Below are 20,760 nucleotides of genomic sequence, written 5' to 3'. Positions count from 1 at the left end.
CAACTGTATATAAAGAGTGAATAATAATGAATAATAGACGTTTTAAAGCCAACTAACCACAGGAATTTCATATTTCACATGTAAACCAGATTGATGTTTCATAATATTACATATGTTAAACAATTATTCATACAAAATTTGACATTTACATGTCCGTAAATACACTTTGAACAAAATTAGTAGTTACACCCTTGAAATACATTGCTGTTGACCCTTTTAAGTCTATGTAAAATCCTGTGTGTAAAATCGTGCTCTATCGATTTTAACATGTGAATAGTGGTTTTGACATATTGAAAGTGGCTATTTTGACATCGAAGACAGGAGAGCATTTTGGCCAGCCAAAAAATTTGAACACAAGAATTTGAAGGTTTACTCGATGATAATCCGTGTAAAATGCAGGAAGTTGATGCAGAATTGGCTATATATATAGTAGAATATAAAATACGTGTAGGAGATAGGTTAAAAAAGTTTTTGTTTAGTTTTATTTAGTTATTACAACGATTATTATGTACATATTTTATTTTAAAATCTTTTTAAGTATCTCCCTCCTCTACTAGTGGTTTTCATTCACTTCATGGCTTATTTTATTATGAACAGACCGTGTTACGTTCAATTTTGGATAACCTTGCCAGGGAATAACAAAGATGCAGGAACAAATGGAAGATAATATTTTTATATTGGAATTTCTGTTATTACCGGGGCCCTGTTATCAAACTTTTTTACATTTTCCAGATGAGGGAAATGAGTGAGAAAGACGGAGAGAAAAGCGGATGAAAAAACGGAAAAAATAAAAGTTTATTTGAAAGTCAACGTGCTGTACGTTTCGTTCATGTTAACCATTTCGGTTCGGATTAACTTTTGGCCATTTCCTTCGTGAACGTTACAACGTTATCGTATCGCTTTAGTTTAATCCGACGGCGTTGAATGGGGGAAACGGAAATTGACTGGAGGACGATAATAACTTCTTTTGTGATAAATTTGCTTAAAAACACCGATAACAGGACGGCCGGTATTGTCTGAAAAAATCTGATAATTTTTGATGAACGATTTCTGATGACGCCCGACGACAAACGTCGTTAGTCATGTGTAAGAATTCGAGTAACCGATTTATTTTAAGGGTTTTACAATTTGTAAGTTATTGTTCGACTGAATGGAATCGTTTTAAATGGTAATGCTTTTGTATTTTAAAGATATTTTTTAAATTTGAATATAATAAAGCATAGAAAAGAATAAACTATATTGCCTTCCTTTTCTAATGGCGGTACATTCTTTTCGAGTCGATCTGTACAATCGATGATGGATGTCAATCTTGATGAAAATAACGAGATTGTCGGTTCCTGATGCAGCTTTAACAGGTCAATAGAAAAGTCCCCGGCCTGGCACATAGATGGCGCTATTAGAATTAAATCCATATGTTTTTTAGTTACCCCTGACTCTCAAAAGATGCATGTGTAATTGTGACAGCTGTCGGATCATTAGTTTGTGATTTATAGCATTTGAGTCAAGAAACTCTTGTTATTGTGAAAAAAATGGATAGAAAAGAATGTCGCGTGTTGATAAAATATTGCTTTTTGAAGCTAAGTTTCCGGACATTGTCTCAGGAAAATCAACCATCAAGGATTGATATGCTAAGTTTAGATGTGGTGAAATGAGCACCGAAGACGGTGAACGCAGTGGACGCCCAAAAGAGGTTGTTACAGACAAAAAAAAAGATTTTGAATGACCGTAAATTGAACCTGAATGAAATAGCAGACACTAAAGATATCAACTGAACGTGTACATCATATCATTTACGAATATTTGGGTATGGGAAAGCTCTGTGCAAAGTGGGTGCCACGCGAGCTCACTTTTTTGTTTGAAGATGGTCAAGCGTAATAAACCCGAGTTTTTGCGTCGATATGTGACAATGGATGAAACATGGCTCCATCATTTCGGTCCAAAGTCCAATCGACAGTCATCCGAGTGGACTGCCACACGACGAACCCGCTCCAAAGCGTGGGAATACGCAACAGTCGGCTGGCAAGATTATGGCGTCTGTATTTTGGGATGCGCATGGAATAATTTTCATTCATTACCTTGAAAAAGGAAGAACCATCAGCAGTGACTATTACATAGCGTTATTGCACCGTTTGAAGGACGAAACCACCAAAAAATGGCCGCATTTGAAGAAAAAGAAAATACTGCTTTACCAAGGCAATGCACCCTGTCAAAAATCCATGAATTGGGTTTCGAATTGCTTCATTATCCATCGTATTCTCCAGATCTGGCATCCAGAAGTAAATTCTCGTCGAATGAAGAGGTGATCGACGAAACTGAGGCCTATTTTGAAGCAAAGGACAAATCGTACTACAAAAATGCTATCGAAAAGTTGGAGGGTCGCTATAATCGCATGTTGAAAAAAAAATGTGTTTTATCATGGTAGGCCGGGGACTTTTCAATTGACCTGTTAACTAAACATAGTAGATTTTTCAATCTATCTTGAGAAATATTTAATTTAAACCCAGAACTGATTATTTAATGTTATTCACATATATTTTACGATATTTACAGAACATGGAAATGATTAAATAATTACATCGAATGATTACTAGTGATTAATCTAATTGCTACTGACAGTGGAATATGAATATATTTTCTTCACCATATACTTTGAATTATATTTTTATCATTCTATATTATTTAAAATACTATATTAAATAGAGGTCTTTGATTTAGCCAAAAAGTTCAGTATTTTCTTGATTACATACTTTGAATTATATTTTTTTAAATCTATAATAATTATAATATTGTATTAATTAAATAGACGTCTTTAATTTACCCAAAAAAGTTCCGTTCGTTCGATTTTTAACGCTATCCTATACATTAATCTATAATGATCGAGTGCCGGTTTGGATGGCGTAGTGGTAAAGGCGACGGGACGGTCCACCTACTGTTGCGATAGTCGCGGGTTGGAATCCTGCTGGGGCATGGTCGTAAATTTATGTTTGTGATTGTTTAATATTTGTGATTGTCCTAGACGAGAGTGCAAAATCCGACAAAAAGATGCCAGTCACGCCAATAACCAGGCTGGGTGTCTTCTGGGATGATTTCTAAGTTGGTATTCACAGTCACTAATGTTGGCGGATCAACTCTGAGTTTTAGTTCAGTTTGGCTTTGGCATAAAAGAAAATACTAATCTAAATAAAATAATTGAACAAAAATGTTATGAAATGTAATTTGTTTTAACATTAGAATATATCTGAAAACTATAGTTAATTATACAGCCACAATAATTTATAGGTAAGAGTTAAAATCCCTTAACACTATTGCATTAAAGAATTTTGCATACGTCTGACAAACGAACGGCGGCCGGTTGGCAAAAATTGATGGAAAAATATAAAAGTTACAATAATTCGATTAGGTTTTGTTGGTCATTATATTTATTAATAATTAATTGCAGATATATTGGTGGTCGAGAAGGATATTACATCAAAAATTGTGTGGATATGTGGAAGGAAGCATTGTCAACCATAACACTTTCGATCTGGATGAACTCGATAAGACATACAGAGGAAGTAATTAATAAATGGTGGAATCGTGAACATGTTTTAGACAGATTATAAATTAACAGTTTAGTAATTGAATTGGACAGTGAGTCGGAAAGTGAAAGTGACTGAACGAAACTTTCAGGACATGTGATAATGCTGTGTAATGCTGGAAATTCCTGAGAGAGAGAGTGATGAGAGTGGAAACAGCTAAAGGTATGCACATAGTTAATTGAATATAACTGTAGAAAATGGTATTGTAGGGTGTGAAATATTTTTGTGCACATATATGATTGTAATTGTTCAAAATAAAAAATGAACATTTGGTTAGAACGTATGAGGGGAGAATGACCACTAGCTATTTATGAAGAATGGTGTACACAGATAGTAGTAGAAGAAATAAAATATACAGTGCTACCAAGATGACTTGACAAGTAAACACACCATTGAAGGAAACAAGAACTAAACGAAAAAAGTAAATATGCTCTCGAATGGATACCACTACATAAAAAACGCGCCTGGAAATTCTACCTCATGGGCGGTGTGGAAAAGAGTTAACAATGTACACAAAACAAATCTAACCTACAAACTATTATACCTGTGCTTTTAATTAAAGTTTTAAGTCTTGATAATATATGTATTAGATGTACTATAATGTTAAAATAAATTGTATTTAATAACATTTTTGTTCAATTATTTTATTTAGATTAGAATTTTCTTGCATGTTGAAGCTAAACTAAACTAAAACTCAGAGTTGATGCGGGAGAAACTTTGGATAGACTATATATATTTTATAATGATGGAGTGAATATTTACACAGAAACAAAATTTAAGCTTTTCTTAGTTGTTTTAAGTTAGTTGATGATACAGCGTGTGTTAGTTGGAAGACCGAATCCACCTTACTCACCTGAATGGTAACGACTTTCATTTCGGGTAAGTCTGCGATTTCCACGGCGCGCAGCTCTAGTGGCGGGGCTATGCCCCCCTGGGACAGCCGTTCGTCCAGCTTGAACCCCCTGGTCACAGGCCAGATCTGCACATGCGAGAACAACGACAACTAAGCGCATGCCAAAATAAAAATAAATTCGGAAAAAGGAAATAAAAAATAAAAATAACGATTTCGGGGCCCACGTGGTGAATAGAGTCATGCAGACGTCACTGTGTCACGTATAGTTTTCCAACGATTAATTGAGAATCATTTCAAATTTACAGCAATATTATTCGATATGAATACTTAGTTTGATGCTAATTAAGTAAAATAAGTTAATTCAGTAAAATATTAATATATATGATTAAATCATAATGTTGGTTAGTTGGAAACATTACAGAAAGAACAAGGGCTTCGATTTTTATGAACATTTTTAATTCTCAAATACAACTCATTTTTTGGATCAGTGGATTAAAATGAAAAAAAAAGTAAAACTCTTGATGTGAATTAAAATATCTACCAAAGAATTGTACATACTATACAAGAAAAGCAGTAAATTTCTCATTTTCTTAAAGTCGATAGGAAAAAGTTGGGTTTTCTCTACAGCCTAAAAGAAACATTAAATTTATCCTAAATGAAGTCTTTTTGTAGTGTACTGTTTAAACAAAAGTAGTGTTAGTTGGTGATTTTCAATGTATGTTTGTGATATATTGTCACAACAGGATGGTCGTGAAATATTGTGGCACTATCGAAGATATACACCAACTACTGAGTAAAATCAAGAATCTCACTGGTGAAGATACAACAGAAATCACTTTGTAAAATATGTATCTATATTTACTGGAGATATTCTCTCTATAAGATGAAGCAACTGTCGAACTAATTAATAAACTAAGCAGTATATTGAGAGCAAGTCCAAATACCAGGAGAAATTGTAACCAAAAAGTTCAAGCTAGCATAGCGGAAGCAAAACTTCCACGAAACGCGTACATTTTATTATTTTTACTGTTGCTATAGCAAAAAGAAGCGTGAAATATACTTTAGACTGGAAGCACCAACAGATGCTAATGGGAATGATATAAACAATTATCACGATTATTTCAAAGATTATTCAAAACAAATCCTAACCACAATCTACTTCACTGAATCGACTGGTATCATTAATATAGCAACGAAGAAAATAGCTAGTGAACTTGAATAATGTCAATGTTCAAAAAAAAAATGAAAATCCAGTAAAAAACCAAAAAAAGGAAAAGAGTCCTTCAGTACGATGTCAATATTATATATATACATACAAATACAGAGAAAAAGAGAGAAAGAGAGAGAAAGAGAGAAATTTAATTTTTTTATTTAAACACTATAATGTTAAAAAAAAACGAACATTTAAACATTACTTTTTGATATTATTGATACTATAATTTATGAATTGATTAATTAAAGGATGAATATGTATCGTATGTTAAAAAAAAGGAAATAGGAAAATATTACGTAAATTTGAATTGATTTTCTACATGGTACACAACATATATGTCATCCATATAGTACAAAACATACTCGAAAGATAACGTTGCTCGCTGCATAATGATAATTAAAGGTTCTAAGGTTATTATGCGATCAAATAATGGTTATATGAGTTTATGGTCATGTTGATGTTATGGCGGATGCGCTGGTATTACGTTATCTTTTAATATTTTTGTACTGACACCCTGAGGATGGACGAGCTCTACCTGAGTGGTAGCGCTTTTCATTGTGTGTGACCCGTCGCTGGGTCCGACGTCTGGTATGTTGCTGGGGCGGTCTATCACCGCCCCTACCGCCTCCACTGCCACCGCCCTCTGGTTCGCTGCCGGCTAAAGCAGAAAGCAGAGTGGTATGAAATCGGTGAGAATGTGACATGATCGGCGAGTGTTAATCCACACTCAAAACTTAAATTACGCTGAAATTGGGCCGTTAAACTTTATGGGAGCCGTTTGATCGGAAACCGCAAGGGAGTTATCGCCTATTGTATCGGTTCTAGCTACTCAAACACTTGTGTACAGTTCAGAAAAACATGTTAATGATGTCTAGTTTTGAAAAATGTAATGCCAAATACCTGTGTTTTTCGAAACGTTCAACTGTTTTGAGCAAGACATTTCAAAATAACTAGTCTTCAACATATATATTGTACTGTATTCGGTATTTGGCCGAGTTATATTTAAGGTAATATAAAATGTTCCATATTCAATAGTATATTAAACCTTGTATATTTAAAAGTGTAACATAAGTTTTATGTTAAATCTGTTATATTACGTTTTAATGTATTGTTAGTGTAATATATTTTCATCAAACAGAAAATTCTAAGAATTCTCCTGTGAACACTGAATAACATTTGCAATGTAAATTTTACATATCTTTAAATTAAATTTATTTTAAAACTTTTATTGCATTTTTATTTTTACTATTTTTATTACTGCTATTATTATTATTGCCACTCATATTGTCAGTCGCGCCTTCTGGTGGCAAATGAACGCTAAACTTTTTCACAGGTAATATAATATGGGAGATACACTAATTCCTCTGTGTTTTGTGATCACGTTGGACGGTTTATATTATCAAAAGTCTTATTTATTCATTATTTTAACAATTTTGTATTATAATTAGGTATTATAGTATGTATCGAAGGTGTCAGATTCTCTAATGTAATCATACATCGGTAAAAACTTCAAACAAATTGTATATTTCCTTTTCAAGGCAGAGAAATGTGGTTAAATCCTGCAAATCGAGAGCCAACAGGTATCGGTTCCACATCGATAATTTATTTCTGTGGAAATCATGTTGATGTAAGTCTTTACTACTTTTATTATTTATCATAATTAATGAATCTTTTTCATAAACGTAATATGCAAGTAAACAGCATTGTCGAGAAACCGTGGGGTTATATTTCATTTATTTTGCTTATTGTGTATATGACCAATGATTCTATTCAGATTTCAGATTCCAAATGATATAAAAAGTTATATTTAATATCATATGATGGGTTTAGTCTTACGAGTGTGTATAAAGTCAGTAGATATTCCTATAAGATGTGAATGCCAACAAAACAGAAGAAAATGTTCTTAAAAAAGTCCTGTTTAGTTCAGTTTTGCTTACAAAAAGCTATTATTACTTTTATTGCCTGGTTTCTTGCGCATCAGATAGTTCGATGAATTATAGTCACCAGGTTAAAGGTAAAGGATAATTGTTTCTTCCAACAATGCAGCTTTATTAAGTTTTTAGAGCACGGTATATTTACGTATAGATTGTGTATGACCCCAAGTGTTGTCACAGGGGCCAAATAAATTAAACTGAACAAAGACCTAATTTAAGAATTTATGCTACGAATAAAATCATAAATTTTTAAGGAAATAATTAGCTAAGACGGAACGTTTAAAACGTTTCGGAGATCATCAATACAATTTTGATATATCTCAGCAATTATGAGACTTTATGGTTTAATTTAGGTACTCTTTAAACAGCATGCTCATGCATTTATTAATTTTCTTGTCTAGTGTTATACTGACTATTTTGTATTTCATTTTCTTCAATATTCTACCGCATTTTAAGACTATTGTATTCTATGATTTTCAGTTCTATGTTTTCAAAAATATTTACTAAAATTGACTACCTTATTGGTCATAAATTAAGTCCTTTACTATATAATAAGAGCTTGTGTGTAAGGGCTTAATAAAGTACATTTGTGTCAAGTATTAAATATTTAAAAAGGTTTATCTATAAGACAATTTGGACCTATGGGGTGCAAATATGGGGTTGCACTAAAAATTTTAATCAACTAGTCATATAACGCTGTCAAAACAAGGTTCTTCGATTGATTACCAATGCCTATCGCTATGTAACCAACGAAGAACTGCAGGATGACCTGAAAATCAAATAAATTTGCGAAGTTATCCAAGATTTCGCCTTGAAACACGAAAGAAGATTACTAAATCATACTAACGTGGAAGCAATACAACTGCTAGACAGCGCGCAGAATCTGAGGAGATTGAAGCGAGCCAAACCATACGAACTTATATAAAGTGTATACCTTTAGTGTAAACTATAGCTATAAGTTCTTATAATATTATAATTGAGGAATACATATTGATGTATTTTCTCCCACCCGTCTTGCTTGTGAATTAATCCAAAGTACAAATGAAAAGTAGTAATAAATTAATGTTTAATTAAGATTGTACTAAGCGTATCTAATAAAGATGATATAAAAAAATTAAATATACACTTACTTGAAAGTTTTAATATCCCGATATTCAGCCGAATGTCTTTTGCGCAATTTTTCGGATTGTCGGTAATACAAAACCAATTTTATAACTATGAAATAAATAATTTAAATAAAATCGGATAGCTCCAAGACTTTTACATGTATTTAAATGATGAAATATGGAAATAATGGTTAGCTAAGTGGCATTAGTCTTTCATACCGGTTCTGGCTGGTGTTTGACTTAATGTGGCAATTTTGTACTAAAAATTTACTAAACGCTGTTGTAATATCAAAATAAATGTTTTTTTTAATCTCCCTGTCCTATATTATTACTATAGATTAATATTTTTGTTATTTTACCTGTCTGCCTGTCTACTATTATAAAAAATCCTTTCGTGCTAGTACAGTATAAATCCTAGGAAAGCCAATTAATGCAATCAAAACAATTTTATGTATGCGTGACGTGTAATGAATTTCTGCCATATATTTTCGGCGCATGTCGTATCGGATAGATGTTGGTAAAGATAACATGCAGCTTAATGGCTAAAAGCGAGAGCTAATGTGAAAAATCTAATCTAAGTTTTGCATTAAAATAAAAATCGTGTTTAATAAATTATCGGGGCGGGAATTAATCTTAAGGGATTTGAAATATGGCGTTGCCGTCGCGTTATATCGCTTGGGAAACATTATAAGTTAGAGTTCTGCATTTATGTATTGTTTTTATTATTATATAAGAATGTCGAACTATGAAAAACACCATTGGCAGTTTTAATTTTCCTGTATTCAATTTAAACAGAGTAATTGCTGAAAGTAATTGAATATTATTTGAAACTTTTGATTTTCTGTCTGTGTGTGCCACTGAACTCTTCCCAATCCCGCTGGATCGATTTTGATGAATAAAGACTTTACGTGTATTCATGCGGATTCGACAATAATTTATATTCACCGTAGGGTAGGTGGTGCTGTGATAAGATTCCTGAATTATTTCTTTTAATTGTTTTTTTCTCTTAAAATGTTTTAAGATTATAAGAATATAACACAACAATATCACTCGTTGAATGTTATTGTGATCATCTTATAATATATGTCTTGTTGTCGAAATACATTATTGTATTCAAACTTAAAGCCAATACTTGGACAGCATAAACTCTCTGGGTTAGTCTCTATAAAATTTTGTGAAAATTCGAGTATAAACAACTGTCAATAATATTATTGAATGTCTACACATAGTCTATTGAAAATAATAATGAACTCACGCCATCAAGATATAAATCCGATTTAGAATCAGACAATATTTTCTTTCTCAATTTATTCTAGTTAAAAAAAGATATAAGACAATCTGATACGGTCAAATATGCAACCGAATCAGCCTGAAAAAGTCGCCCGGTTGTCAAACGTCTATAAAATTCCTTAAAATATAAGCTATAATAACAGGTAATAAATCGACAAACGTTGTTGAAAATGCCGAAGCCATCAGAGTCTCTAATCATTCATCACTTCGAACAGGGACGAGATAATGGAGGCTCCTTCTTACCAGTAAAGATTTTTTACTGTTAAATACTAAGTTGGTGCGGGTTCTATTGAACATCTCTGTAGCGTGTTGCAACTACACTAAATATTAGTACAGAAGGAACAATATCCAGTATTATTTTTACATATTACGCTAGATTACTTAACCATATGAAACCATAGAGGAAACAAATGTTGCCCATCGACACATAAACCATAAATACTAATAGCGTCTTTAAATATAAAGAAGTAACACACTGTTTTGCGACTATTGACTGTTTAGACTGCTTTTAGTTGATAGTTTTCAAAGCTATTTCAGATGTTGAAAGTAAGAAAGGCTCTTTGTTCTAACGGTAGAGTATAATTAAATATCGTTGCGGTAGTAACTAATGAATATCATCCAATATTAATTTTACATATCGCGCTAGATTACTGATTTTATTTTCTGTACACGCTAATTGTTTCTTTTTATACATTTCTTAATATTCTATTTTCAACTGAACTTCTCTTTATATATGTCAAACGTTACATTCAATCATACTGAGGGCATCTGAACTACTTTAAAACCGCAGAAGAAAGAAATGTTACCCATCGACGTGTAAAACATAAATATAATAGCGTCTCTAAATACTAAGAAGCAATAGACAGTTTTGCGACTATCGACTGTTTGGACTGCTTTCGGTCGATAGTTTTCAAAGCTATTTCAGATGTTGAGAGTAAGAAAGGGCCTTTGTTCTAACGGTAGAGTATAATTAAATATCGTGGCGGTAGTAACTAATGAATAACATCCAATATTAATTTTACATATCATGCTAGATTACTGATTTTATTTTCTGTACACGCTAATTGTTTCTTTTTATACATTTCTTAATATTCTATTTTCAACCGAACTTCTGTTTATATATATATATATCTGTATAAGTGCCTTTGTTCTAACGGTATAATATAATTAAATACCGTTCTGGCAATCGACTAATGAACAACATCCAATACTAATGCGATTCACCGAAAAGATTAACGAAGAAAGGTTCGTATTTGCGCGAACGAAATATAATAACAAACGGGCGTTTAACGAACGTTTCGAATCGAATAAGGAAAGAATAATTGTCGGAATGCGAGCTCAGTTCCCCGACAATAAGCGTTCGCGATTAATTTTTATTTATTCGGCGGGTATTAGAGCCGGATTCGGACGAATTAGTGCGCCTCGTAAAAAGTTAGGCTGCCGGTATTCGCAGCCGTAATACATTTCTCCGCTCCGACCCCGAGCGCCTCCCAAGATTTGCCCTTATTAGACCGCCCCGCGTCTCATTTGAATAATGCCCTTTATTAACTCGGGGTCAAGAGTCCCCCCCTACCCCCGGTACTTAATTAAGCGTGTACCGGAATTAGTACGGCGGCCATGTTGCCGGAACGGGAACGAAGTTACTCTCTTTGCAAGAACTTTATAAAAGGTAATAATTAATATCGATTATCACACAGGCCTGGAACAAAAAAGCCGTTTGAGCATTTTCGGATAACACAAAGAAATGTAATAATTCAATCTAAGTCTTCAACCAGCGTCAATCAAATGCCATAATGGTTTGAAAATCGTCGTGATCGAGAGATTCGGCTAGCTTCGGAACTATTCGTATATTGGTCCGCGCAATAGTCTCGCCCCAAGTCAGTATACATTAAAAATCATCGTAATGCGGAGATTCGGCTACTTTCGGAGCTATTCGTATATTCGTCGGCGCAAGCCGAAATGCTAAAAGTCGATGTTGCCAAATTTACAGCTAGGCTATTTGCTTTATGGATGTATTTTATTTTAGAGAAATAATATATTTCTGACATTAACCCTTAGATTTGGCAACACTGCATGGTATGGCAAGCCAAACGTTTCTCAAAAGAAATGGCGATGTACCGGCGATGTAATTGCTATAGCTTTGATTAAAAGTCCGGCATGTATTTGTTTTACTACTAAAGCATTTGATATGGCATTTTTAAAGTTATATTGTGATGTTCCTTTTCACTTAAAAAGAAGACCTTTTAGTTTAACATTTCAGCGTTTTAACAGGATTACAAATAGGGAGAGTCAAAGGTAGGTTTTGTTTCAGCTGTTACAAATAGGATAAATTAATTAAATGAGTTAAATTTTACAGTGAAAGTAAACTAATATGTCAAGTTTCTAATATGACATATTTAGTAGCAAGAGAAAGAAATATTTTACCATGAGCTTGCTCTACAACTAAAGCCGATAACAAGAAGGATCATCTGCCTCCTCTGTGTCTCCAATTTAATGATTTTAGTATCCATACATGCTCAGTTTCCGCAGCATCTTTGTCGGATCCATAATATAGATGTTAAACAATCTAAAAAATGTTATTGTTTAAATAAAATAAGAAGCAAGAAGCTTAATATACAACTTCATAAAGAGTAATTGTCAAGATAGTAATTTCCATTGAAAGAAAGAGGTCATATAGAAATTTTTAGGCAATCATAAGACTTAATCTAAACAAGTCGCTAAAAGCATTTCAAGGTTTAGATTGTCTAATTAGAATAAAAATACATTATTTCCAACTCCACGGCGACTACCTTCTGGAAAATTTGAGTGAATAGCAAGGTGAACGATTTCATCGAGATATTGAATGATCTCAGACTACATGTTCATGTTGAAAGCTTTAAAGAAACCTTCCATTCTTGCTACAAGCGAAAATGTACAAAGAGGAGCCTTACTGGGAAAAAGGAAATGTTTCAATGTATGCTAGCGAAAGAATATTAGATTAAAATATTATATATTGTTAATGGTTCGTCAATAAAATAATATTTTATAAGTTTATATGTTTTATTTTATTTTAATGTAATAACACATTTACCATAATTACTCAAATTGCCAAGAAACGTGTCGTCCTATGACAAAAAGGAAGTAATTTTCTGATTCACTACACACAAAAACAAAGACATTACGTCGCAAAACCTAAACAGTTTTGCAGACATGGGTAATTCATAATTTATACACGTGTTCTCATATTGTCTGCTGCTAATTTTCAGTATTAAGCAATTAATAATTATATTATCCCAACAAATTAATTGAAGTATAATGTAAATTAATAATCAAAAAAGATATAATATAGTAAAATTTAACCAGTAGTCCTGTAATAGTTTGGTGATAAAAAAAAGTAACATCTTCACAGACAACTTGATATCAACATTAATAACTTTTCCAAGGTTGAAACCAAGGTATATTGAAAAAAAACTTTTAAAAATAATAATACATGAAGAATCAATATTGACCTTAAATGATAGAAGGCATGATACAGCTTCCAGATATTAATATACTATATTATTAATACCTTATACGATAAAATAAAACACTCAACTAGATCAAGTTATTCGGTTTTTTTTAAAATAAAATAACACATCAAATAATCCACCCACACAATTTTCCTTAATACATAAGCATTATCTTGTTCGACCACGATATCTGTTATTTCATTATCTAAAGGAGTCCGAAAGGCGACCCCGGTGGTTAAAATTTATTTAACTCATATACACGTATGTTATATTTTATTTAATTAATGCAGGGGGAAAAGGCCGCCAAGATAGGCAAAAACTTCCATAATGGTCCTATATTTATCTTCCTAATTGTCCTGTCCCGGACACAAGTGACCCCAAAGGACGGCGAAAGATTGTCCCTCTTAATTTGTCGGAGTAGAGAAAAGCCGATGAAACGTACAGTAATTTTAACCCCCTTCCCCCGCACTGACTTCTGGCCAGTTTGAAATAGCCCCGCTGAAATATGTTAATACCGCGACCTAGTTTGGGTTAGAACACTTTTTTCTGTTCCTGTCTGTATATTAATAGTTTTAACAGGACTGGTAGTTCTAAAATATACGTTGTTCACGGAAATTAAACTACATACACACCGTATGTACTATAGAGAGAAAAAACCTAATACCTACACATCAGTTAACAAACACTCGATGATATAGATGCACAGAATAATAGATGTACTTGATAAAACCTATGAAAAAACGAAATAAAAGCCTATAGGCCTATATCACTGCTGCCAATAATATCTAAGATTATTGAAAAACTCCTGCTGAAAAGAATAAAACCGATCATAGAGAAAAAAACTTAAAACAAATACACCAGTTTGAGTTTATTAATAAGCATTCAACAATTAACCAGGTCATAACAGATGTTGTTGAAAAAGCCTACGAAAGTAAAAAAGTATGCTCAACCATGTTCTTAGATGTAGCACAAGCTTTCGATAAGGTTTGGCAAGAAAATCGTACATTACAGCCAGAATGTTTAGAGTTAAACAAGAAAAAGCTTACTCTACAATAAAAGAAGTTAAAACAGGTGTACCACAAGGAAGTGTAGTGGGGCCAATGCTTTATCTACTCACTTGTGATATACCATAAATGGAGAATATTACGATGGCTAAATTTGCTGATGATACTGCGATTATAGCTCTCGGAGACAACAGTGAAGAAGCCACACGAAAATTAGAACAGGCAAGTGACAATATGAATAATAGGACACAAGCTTGGAAAATAAAAATTTACGAAAGTACATCTGTGCATGTACAGTTCACTTACAATCAGACCGTACAAGCACCAATAACATTAAATAATACTATCATTCTATATAGCAACATGCAAAACTTCGCTGGAAGGAACATATAAAGAAGAAAAGAAAAGAACTGAAATTGAAATATAGGAAAATGTATTGGTTAATGGGAAGAAAATCACAGTTATCACTACACAATAAATTGTTATTATATAAGAAACTATTGAAACCTATACGGACATATAGAATTCAATGATGGCGATGTTCCATGAAAATTATTATAAATACAAGTTTTCCAAAACAAAATCCTGAGAAGTATTGTAGTGTGGGTACATCGAGACCTTCAGATACCAACTGCCACCAATATAAGCCAAAATATAAAAGACATCAGACATGATTAAAGAAAGACATATAGAAAAATCTTTAGATTCATCATTTTTCCAATGTGTCATGTATGATTTTGTGTCATTTAATATGAAAAAATTCAAAAATGATAATTAAAAATTAAAATAACAAGGTATAAAAGAGGAATAATACCTTATAGTAAATTCAACATAAAAACATTTTAATTGTTAAGTTATAATTTTATACTGATTTTAATTCTTCAACTCCTTAAATAATTAAATAATTTAGACAGAATAGAATAGAATTATACTCTGAAAATCCTCTCTGAGTCTCTGAAACTGAAGTCCATTGATGAGAATTCTACTGGATATTGCCAAAAACATTAAATGGTTTGGATTTTACAAACAAAAAAATAAATTACTTGTCAGTGAAAATTGGTTTTAGAGGAATTTCGTATAGTTTAAATTTTAACACCATAACAAATTGTTATTAGATAAACAAATTTTCAAGCCAGTGTGGACCTATGGTTCGCAACTATGGGGTTGTAAAAATAGATTAAATATCAATATAATCTAAACTTATCAAAATAAAGTTCTTGGCAGCATGATTAACACTCCATTGTATATTAGAGATGATGACATCTACAAAGTGCTAAGAAATTAAATGGTTTCCAAAAAAAGAAACGCATACACAAAAGTAAATTCTTAATTAATGAAATAAAATAGAGATACCAGTCTAATTAATGTTATTAGATATCCTGGAAATATTGAAATCAAGTAATTCAACCCAAAAAGCTGAAGCCAGTCTTTGATAATATTGCTGGATATCGCCAAAAATATTATATGGACAGAAGACCAAGTCAATTATGTATTTTAACAAGAGCTGTATAATGTCTTCACCAAATATTTGCTTCTGCCTGTTTATAAAGTTTAATTGATATTCAGAAATTATTGAACTAAAGCACACTGACCCAACACAGCGAAGATATTGTTGTATTGATTGTAGACCAACATCAATTTGTTGATTTTACGATTAAAATGAAAACATGACTATCAGATGAGAGTTGTCTTCATCCGGATGGTTTTAACTAGTGTTGGGAACTATCGACTGAAATCGACTATCGACTGTTCAGTAATTGAGTTTCAGCCGCTATTTTCGGTCCGACTGATTTTGTTACTATTTACTATCGACTGTTTTAGTCGTGTACTTTTAGTTACTACTTTTGGTTTTACTAGTTTCATTTTTTCATTTCATTTCAGACTGATTTTTAATGTTCTGGCTCTGTCGTCCAAGCTGCGACCTTGACAAAAATGTACCCAATTTATGCTTACATAGATTTATTAAAAATATTTCCGTTCAATAATAAATAGAGTATTTACTTTATTTTAAAATGCTCTAGTAGTTATTGTGCGATCATTTTTAATTATGTCATGAATTAGTTTTTTTGTCTATGATCAGCTATATGTTTAATTTTTATTTAGTATATATGGTTATTGTACATATTTAGTTTGTAGGTTTTGTTTAAGTTCTATTGTATTATCTATATTTATTCCATAGAAAAATTCCATTCCTTTTTACAAATCTGCAGAACATTCTGTACAAAAACTGAAAAAAAATCTGAAAATGGTAATTACTATTTATATAATCTTACTATTTAAAATAGTAATTACTATTTTCAGTCGCTATTTTTTTCACCCTCGACTGTTTCGACTGTTTTGCTACTCGTTTTTATTGTGTACTAAAGCTAGTACCATACAACACAATTAATAATTTAATTTGTAAAGTAAGATCTACTAAGTATATTTAATTAATTAATTAATTAATTAATTAATTAATTAATATGTAATTAACTAATAAAAATAATACTAATAAATGATAAAAAAATATATATCCAGTGTATAAAATATATATCACAATTTCAGTGTAGCTACCGACAAAATTAGAAGTGATATATTATGGTATCACAAGTACGACCATCAAAGAGACTAAATATATTATATAATTAAAAATTCGCCTCGACGTACTTTATAAGCCACAACCAACGGTCCCAGCAGATATGGGACAAACAAACTAACGTTTTTGCAGTATATCCTGCGTAATACCACGCCACATCTGAACGGCTTTAATTAAATTTTAATACATTTAGGCCCAGTTAAGTCCGCTTTTGCTCTACTGGTCCACATTACCTTGTCAAAGAGAGAACATTTTCGTGGCATATAGTTTGAATGACCTAAATATACGGTATTATTTCGGCACGTCGATAAGAACATTGTTTAAATAAATAAATGATTATTAATTATTTACGTTGCCTGGTTTGAAGGAATGTGTTTTTGAGGTTCATCCAACACTTTTAGAAACTTGAGCCTAACATCCCTAGCTACCCGTTCTGGTTTCAACGGTTTAGAAGTGGAGATGTTGATGTTAATGACAAAGAGGACAAAAGTTCGTTGTATCACTGGTGTAGCTCTATTCTCTCCTACTCCATGTACAAATTCTATTCCAAGTTCATTTAGTCCTGTCTCTGTTCAATTTTCTGGCTTCTACTGAGTGGTACTTTTAACCATGATTCTCATAGGTTGCCCTCTGATCATTCCAGATGCTTTTTATCCCCCTTGTGTCTTCTATACGTCGTAAGTATCAAAGGTGTTGTTTCCTTTCTATGCACTCTTCCACTGACACAATATTGAAGTTTTTTCTTATATCTTTATCTAACATCCTCTCCATGATTGTTACATCCCTGAATATTGAGAGAGATTTCATTGTATATTTTAATTTGCTTGCATTCACATCTTAGCAATAACTTTTAGATATTTTAGCAGTTGATTTCGAGTGTTTTCTAAGGCATTTTATGACTGGCGATGAAAAGTACTGTTAATGTAAGTACGATAATGTCAAGCGCAAGAAGTCATGGGTTAGTCCAGAAGAGCGATTTACATCAACACAGAAGACGGAATACTTTCTAAAAGTGGAGATGGTGATGTTAATGACAAAGAGGTGCAAAAAAGTTCGTTGTATCACTGGTGTAGCTCTGTTCTCCCTTACTCCATGTACAAATTCTATTCCAAGTTGATTTAGTGCTGTCTCTGTTCAATTTTATGGCTTCTACCGTGGTTTTTTCTTTCTTCTGTAGTCTTTCTTCTGTAGTCTTTCCTTGGTACTTTTACCCAAGATTCTCATAGGTTGCCTTCTGATCATTTCAGATGCTCTTTATCCCACTTGCGTCTTCCATACGTTGTAAGTGTACCAACCAAAGATGTTGGTTCCTTTCTATGCACTCTTTCACAGACTCATTATTGAAGTCATTTCTTATATATTTGTCTAACATCCTCTCCATGATTGTTACATCCTTGAATATTGAGAGAGATTTCATTGTATCTTTTAGTTTGCTTGCTTTCACATTTTAACAATAACTTTTAGATATTTTAGCAGTTGATTTCGAGAGTTTTCTAAGGCATTTTATGACTGGCGATGAAAAGTAATATTAATGTAAGTACGATAATGTCAAGCGCAAGAAGTCATGGGTTAGTCCAGAAGAGCGATTTACATCAACACAGAAGACGGAATACTTTCTAAAAGTGGAGATGGTGATGTTAATGACAAAGAGGAGCAAAAAAGTTCGTTGTATCACTGGTGTAGCTCTGTTCTCCCTTACTCCATGTACAAATTCTTATCCAAGTTGATTTAGTCCTGTCTCTGTTCAATTTTATGGTTTCTACCGCGGTTTTTTCTTTCTTCTGTAGTATTTCCTCGGCACTTTTACCCAAGATTCTCATAGGTTGCCTTCTGATCATTCCAGATGCTCTTTATCCCACTTGCGTCTTACATACGTTGTAAGTGTACCAACCAAAGATGTTGGTTCCTTTCTATGCACTCTTCCACAGACTCATTATTGAAGTCATTTCTTATATATTTGTCTAACATTATCTCCATGATTGTTACATCCCTGAACCTTGCGAGATATTTCATGGTATCTTTCAATTTGCTTGCTTTGACCTTTTAACAATAACTTTTAGATATTTTAGCTGTTGATTTCTAGAGTTTTCTATGGCATATTATGAGTGGCGATGAAAAGTACTGGTAGTACGATAATGTCAAGCGCCAGAAGTCATGGGTTAGTCCAGAATGTAGGGTTTACTTTTAAGGAAAAGTCTTCATTAACTTTATTAGCAGAACCGAAGACTATATTAAAAAACACCCCCATCTTTTAAGTGTTTATAAATTTTTGAAACAACAATATCGTCCCGCTGGCTTTAGTAAGTTTTCTTGATTCTTTTTCATGGTTTCAATTTGCTTTAAATTGCAAAACACAGCCTTAGGGCGTTCCGAAACAAGGAGGAAAAGAATTTATGTCCCTTCGGGGCGCGTACCCCTTTCCGTTTCTTTGTTAATTGAATGTTTTATTCATTAACTTATTTAAATATAATTTGCCCCGACAAGAATGTATAGATTACATTAATGTCGAGTTTGGAATTATATTTGATCCGTCATCATCATCCATCATCGTTTAATATCTCTACTAAAATTACTCAAGATCAATGTTAATAGAATATAATATCTTGTGAAAAAGTGAAAAATGATATATTATAATGAACGCCAGTGTTATTGAATATTTGTTCCGTTTAAGACGCCATAAATATATGTCGTTAATTTTCTTTTGGTGACTTACAGAACTGGTATTAAAATATAATGTCCTTTATTGATAATTCCATAGAGTAACAATGTTAATTACTTTGGGATCACTTTTAAAGCAAAACCTTTGTTAAAAGAAAATAACTGGAACTGAAATACAAAAAATGAACCACTACATTTTTTGGAAGAAAATCTAAAGTATCCGTACATAATAAGTTGCCGCTGTACAAGCAAGTACTAACAAGTAATATTAACATATTACAATTATTTCAGAATAAAGCCTTGATAAATATTGTCGATGCATCCAGCTATAGGAAGAATTATTTACACCGAGTCTTTCGCATTTCAACTGTCAAAGAGGAAATTAAGACATGAGGAAATATTTTTCTTCTACGTTAACACCGTGTAAGTGACGTAATTCTTGGATAACACTGAACTAGGATGTAGACTCAAGAGAACCAAACCCTGTGATCTTGTGTGGTGAAGTATACTAAATGACAAAAACGCTGAAAAGTACTATTAACTTTTAATTTATTATATATTAAGTAAGGCTCAACGGGTCTTCCTAGATAAGTGTCTAGTTTCAAGTCACTATAGAAATAAGTTTTAAGTTGATTAGTAATACTATATTAATAAATTAATTTTTTTGTACTAATAATGTAGAACATCGGAATTATTGCTTTTTGACGTTTCTTAGTATGCAATATCTATTTTCTTAAACGATATAGGTAAAACATCTTTGTGATAAATTGGGATTTTTTTCTTCATTGCTAACCATTATTTTCTTCTATTCTCAGTGGCCATATTGACTTTAAATCAGAAATATGATAGGTATTTTGATGATATAAAACATATTAATAGTGTTTTTGCTTGTATAATGGCTGTTTTCTATTAATACTTGTTACAGAGGTAACTGATACCTACCCATAACAATCTTCTATGAAAGCTTCGACAATTCCTTGTATTTAATTCATTGTTTTTGATAATTTCGGTTGGATTAAACTAACATAAACATACTGTTATCGATGGAATATATTCTCCAT

At 32.4% G+C, this 20,760-nt stretch overlaps 1 protein-coding gene across 7 annotated transcripts in view; it reads right to left on the bottom strand.

Moving 5' to 3' along the window:
- The window catches only part of DIP2 (disco-interacting protein 2), a 437,652-nt gene that overhangs the window by 76,904 nt on the left and 339,988 nt on the right, over positions 1-20,760 (bottom strand). For 4 of the 7 annotated variants that reach the window (XM_076406731.1, XM_076406732.1, XM_076406733.1 and 1 more), the window contains exons 7-8: positions 6,180-6,302; positions 4,432-4,557 (exon numbers count right to left, since the gene is read on the bottom strand). The exons of 1 other annotated variant lie outside the window; for it this stretch is intronic. In XM_076406731.1, coding sequence (XP_076262846.1) covers positions 4,432-4,557; positions 6,180-6,302 — 249 coding nt within the window. The remainder of the gene's footprint in view (positions 1-4,431; positions 4,558-6,179; positions 6,303-20,760) is intronic. 2 more of the 7 variants (XM_076406736.1, XM_076406735.1) reach the window with 2 other exon arrangements.

This window comes from Rhynchophorus ferrugineus, unplaced genomic scaffold, assembly GCF_030347505.1.
Source record: "Rhynchophorus ferrugineus isolate W39M unplaced genomic scaffold, kcgeb_rfMv2 rfM6, whole genome shotgun sequence".
NCBI lineage: Eukaryota > Metazoa > Arthropoda > Insecta > Coleoptera > Curculionidae > Rhynchophorus > Rhynchophorus ferrugineus.
Note: the sequence above shows the minus strand (reverse complement) of the source record. Positions and strands in the feature narration are given on the sequence as shown.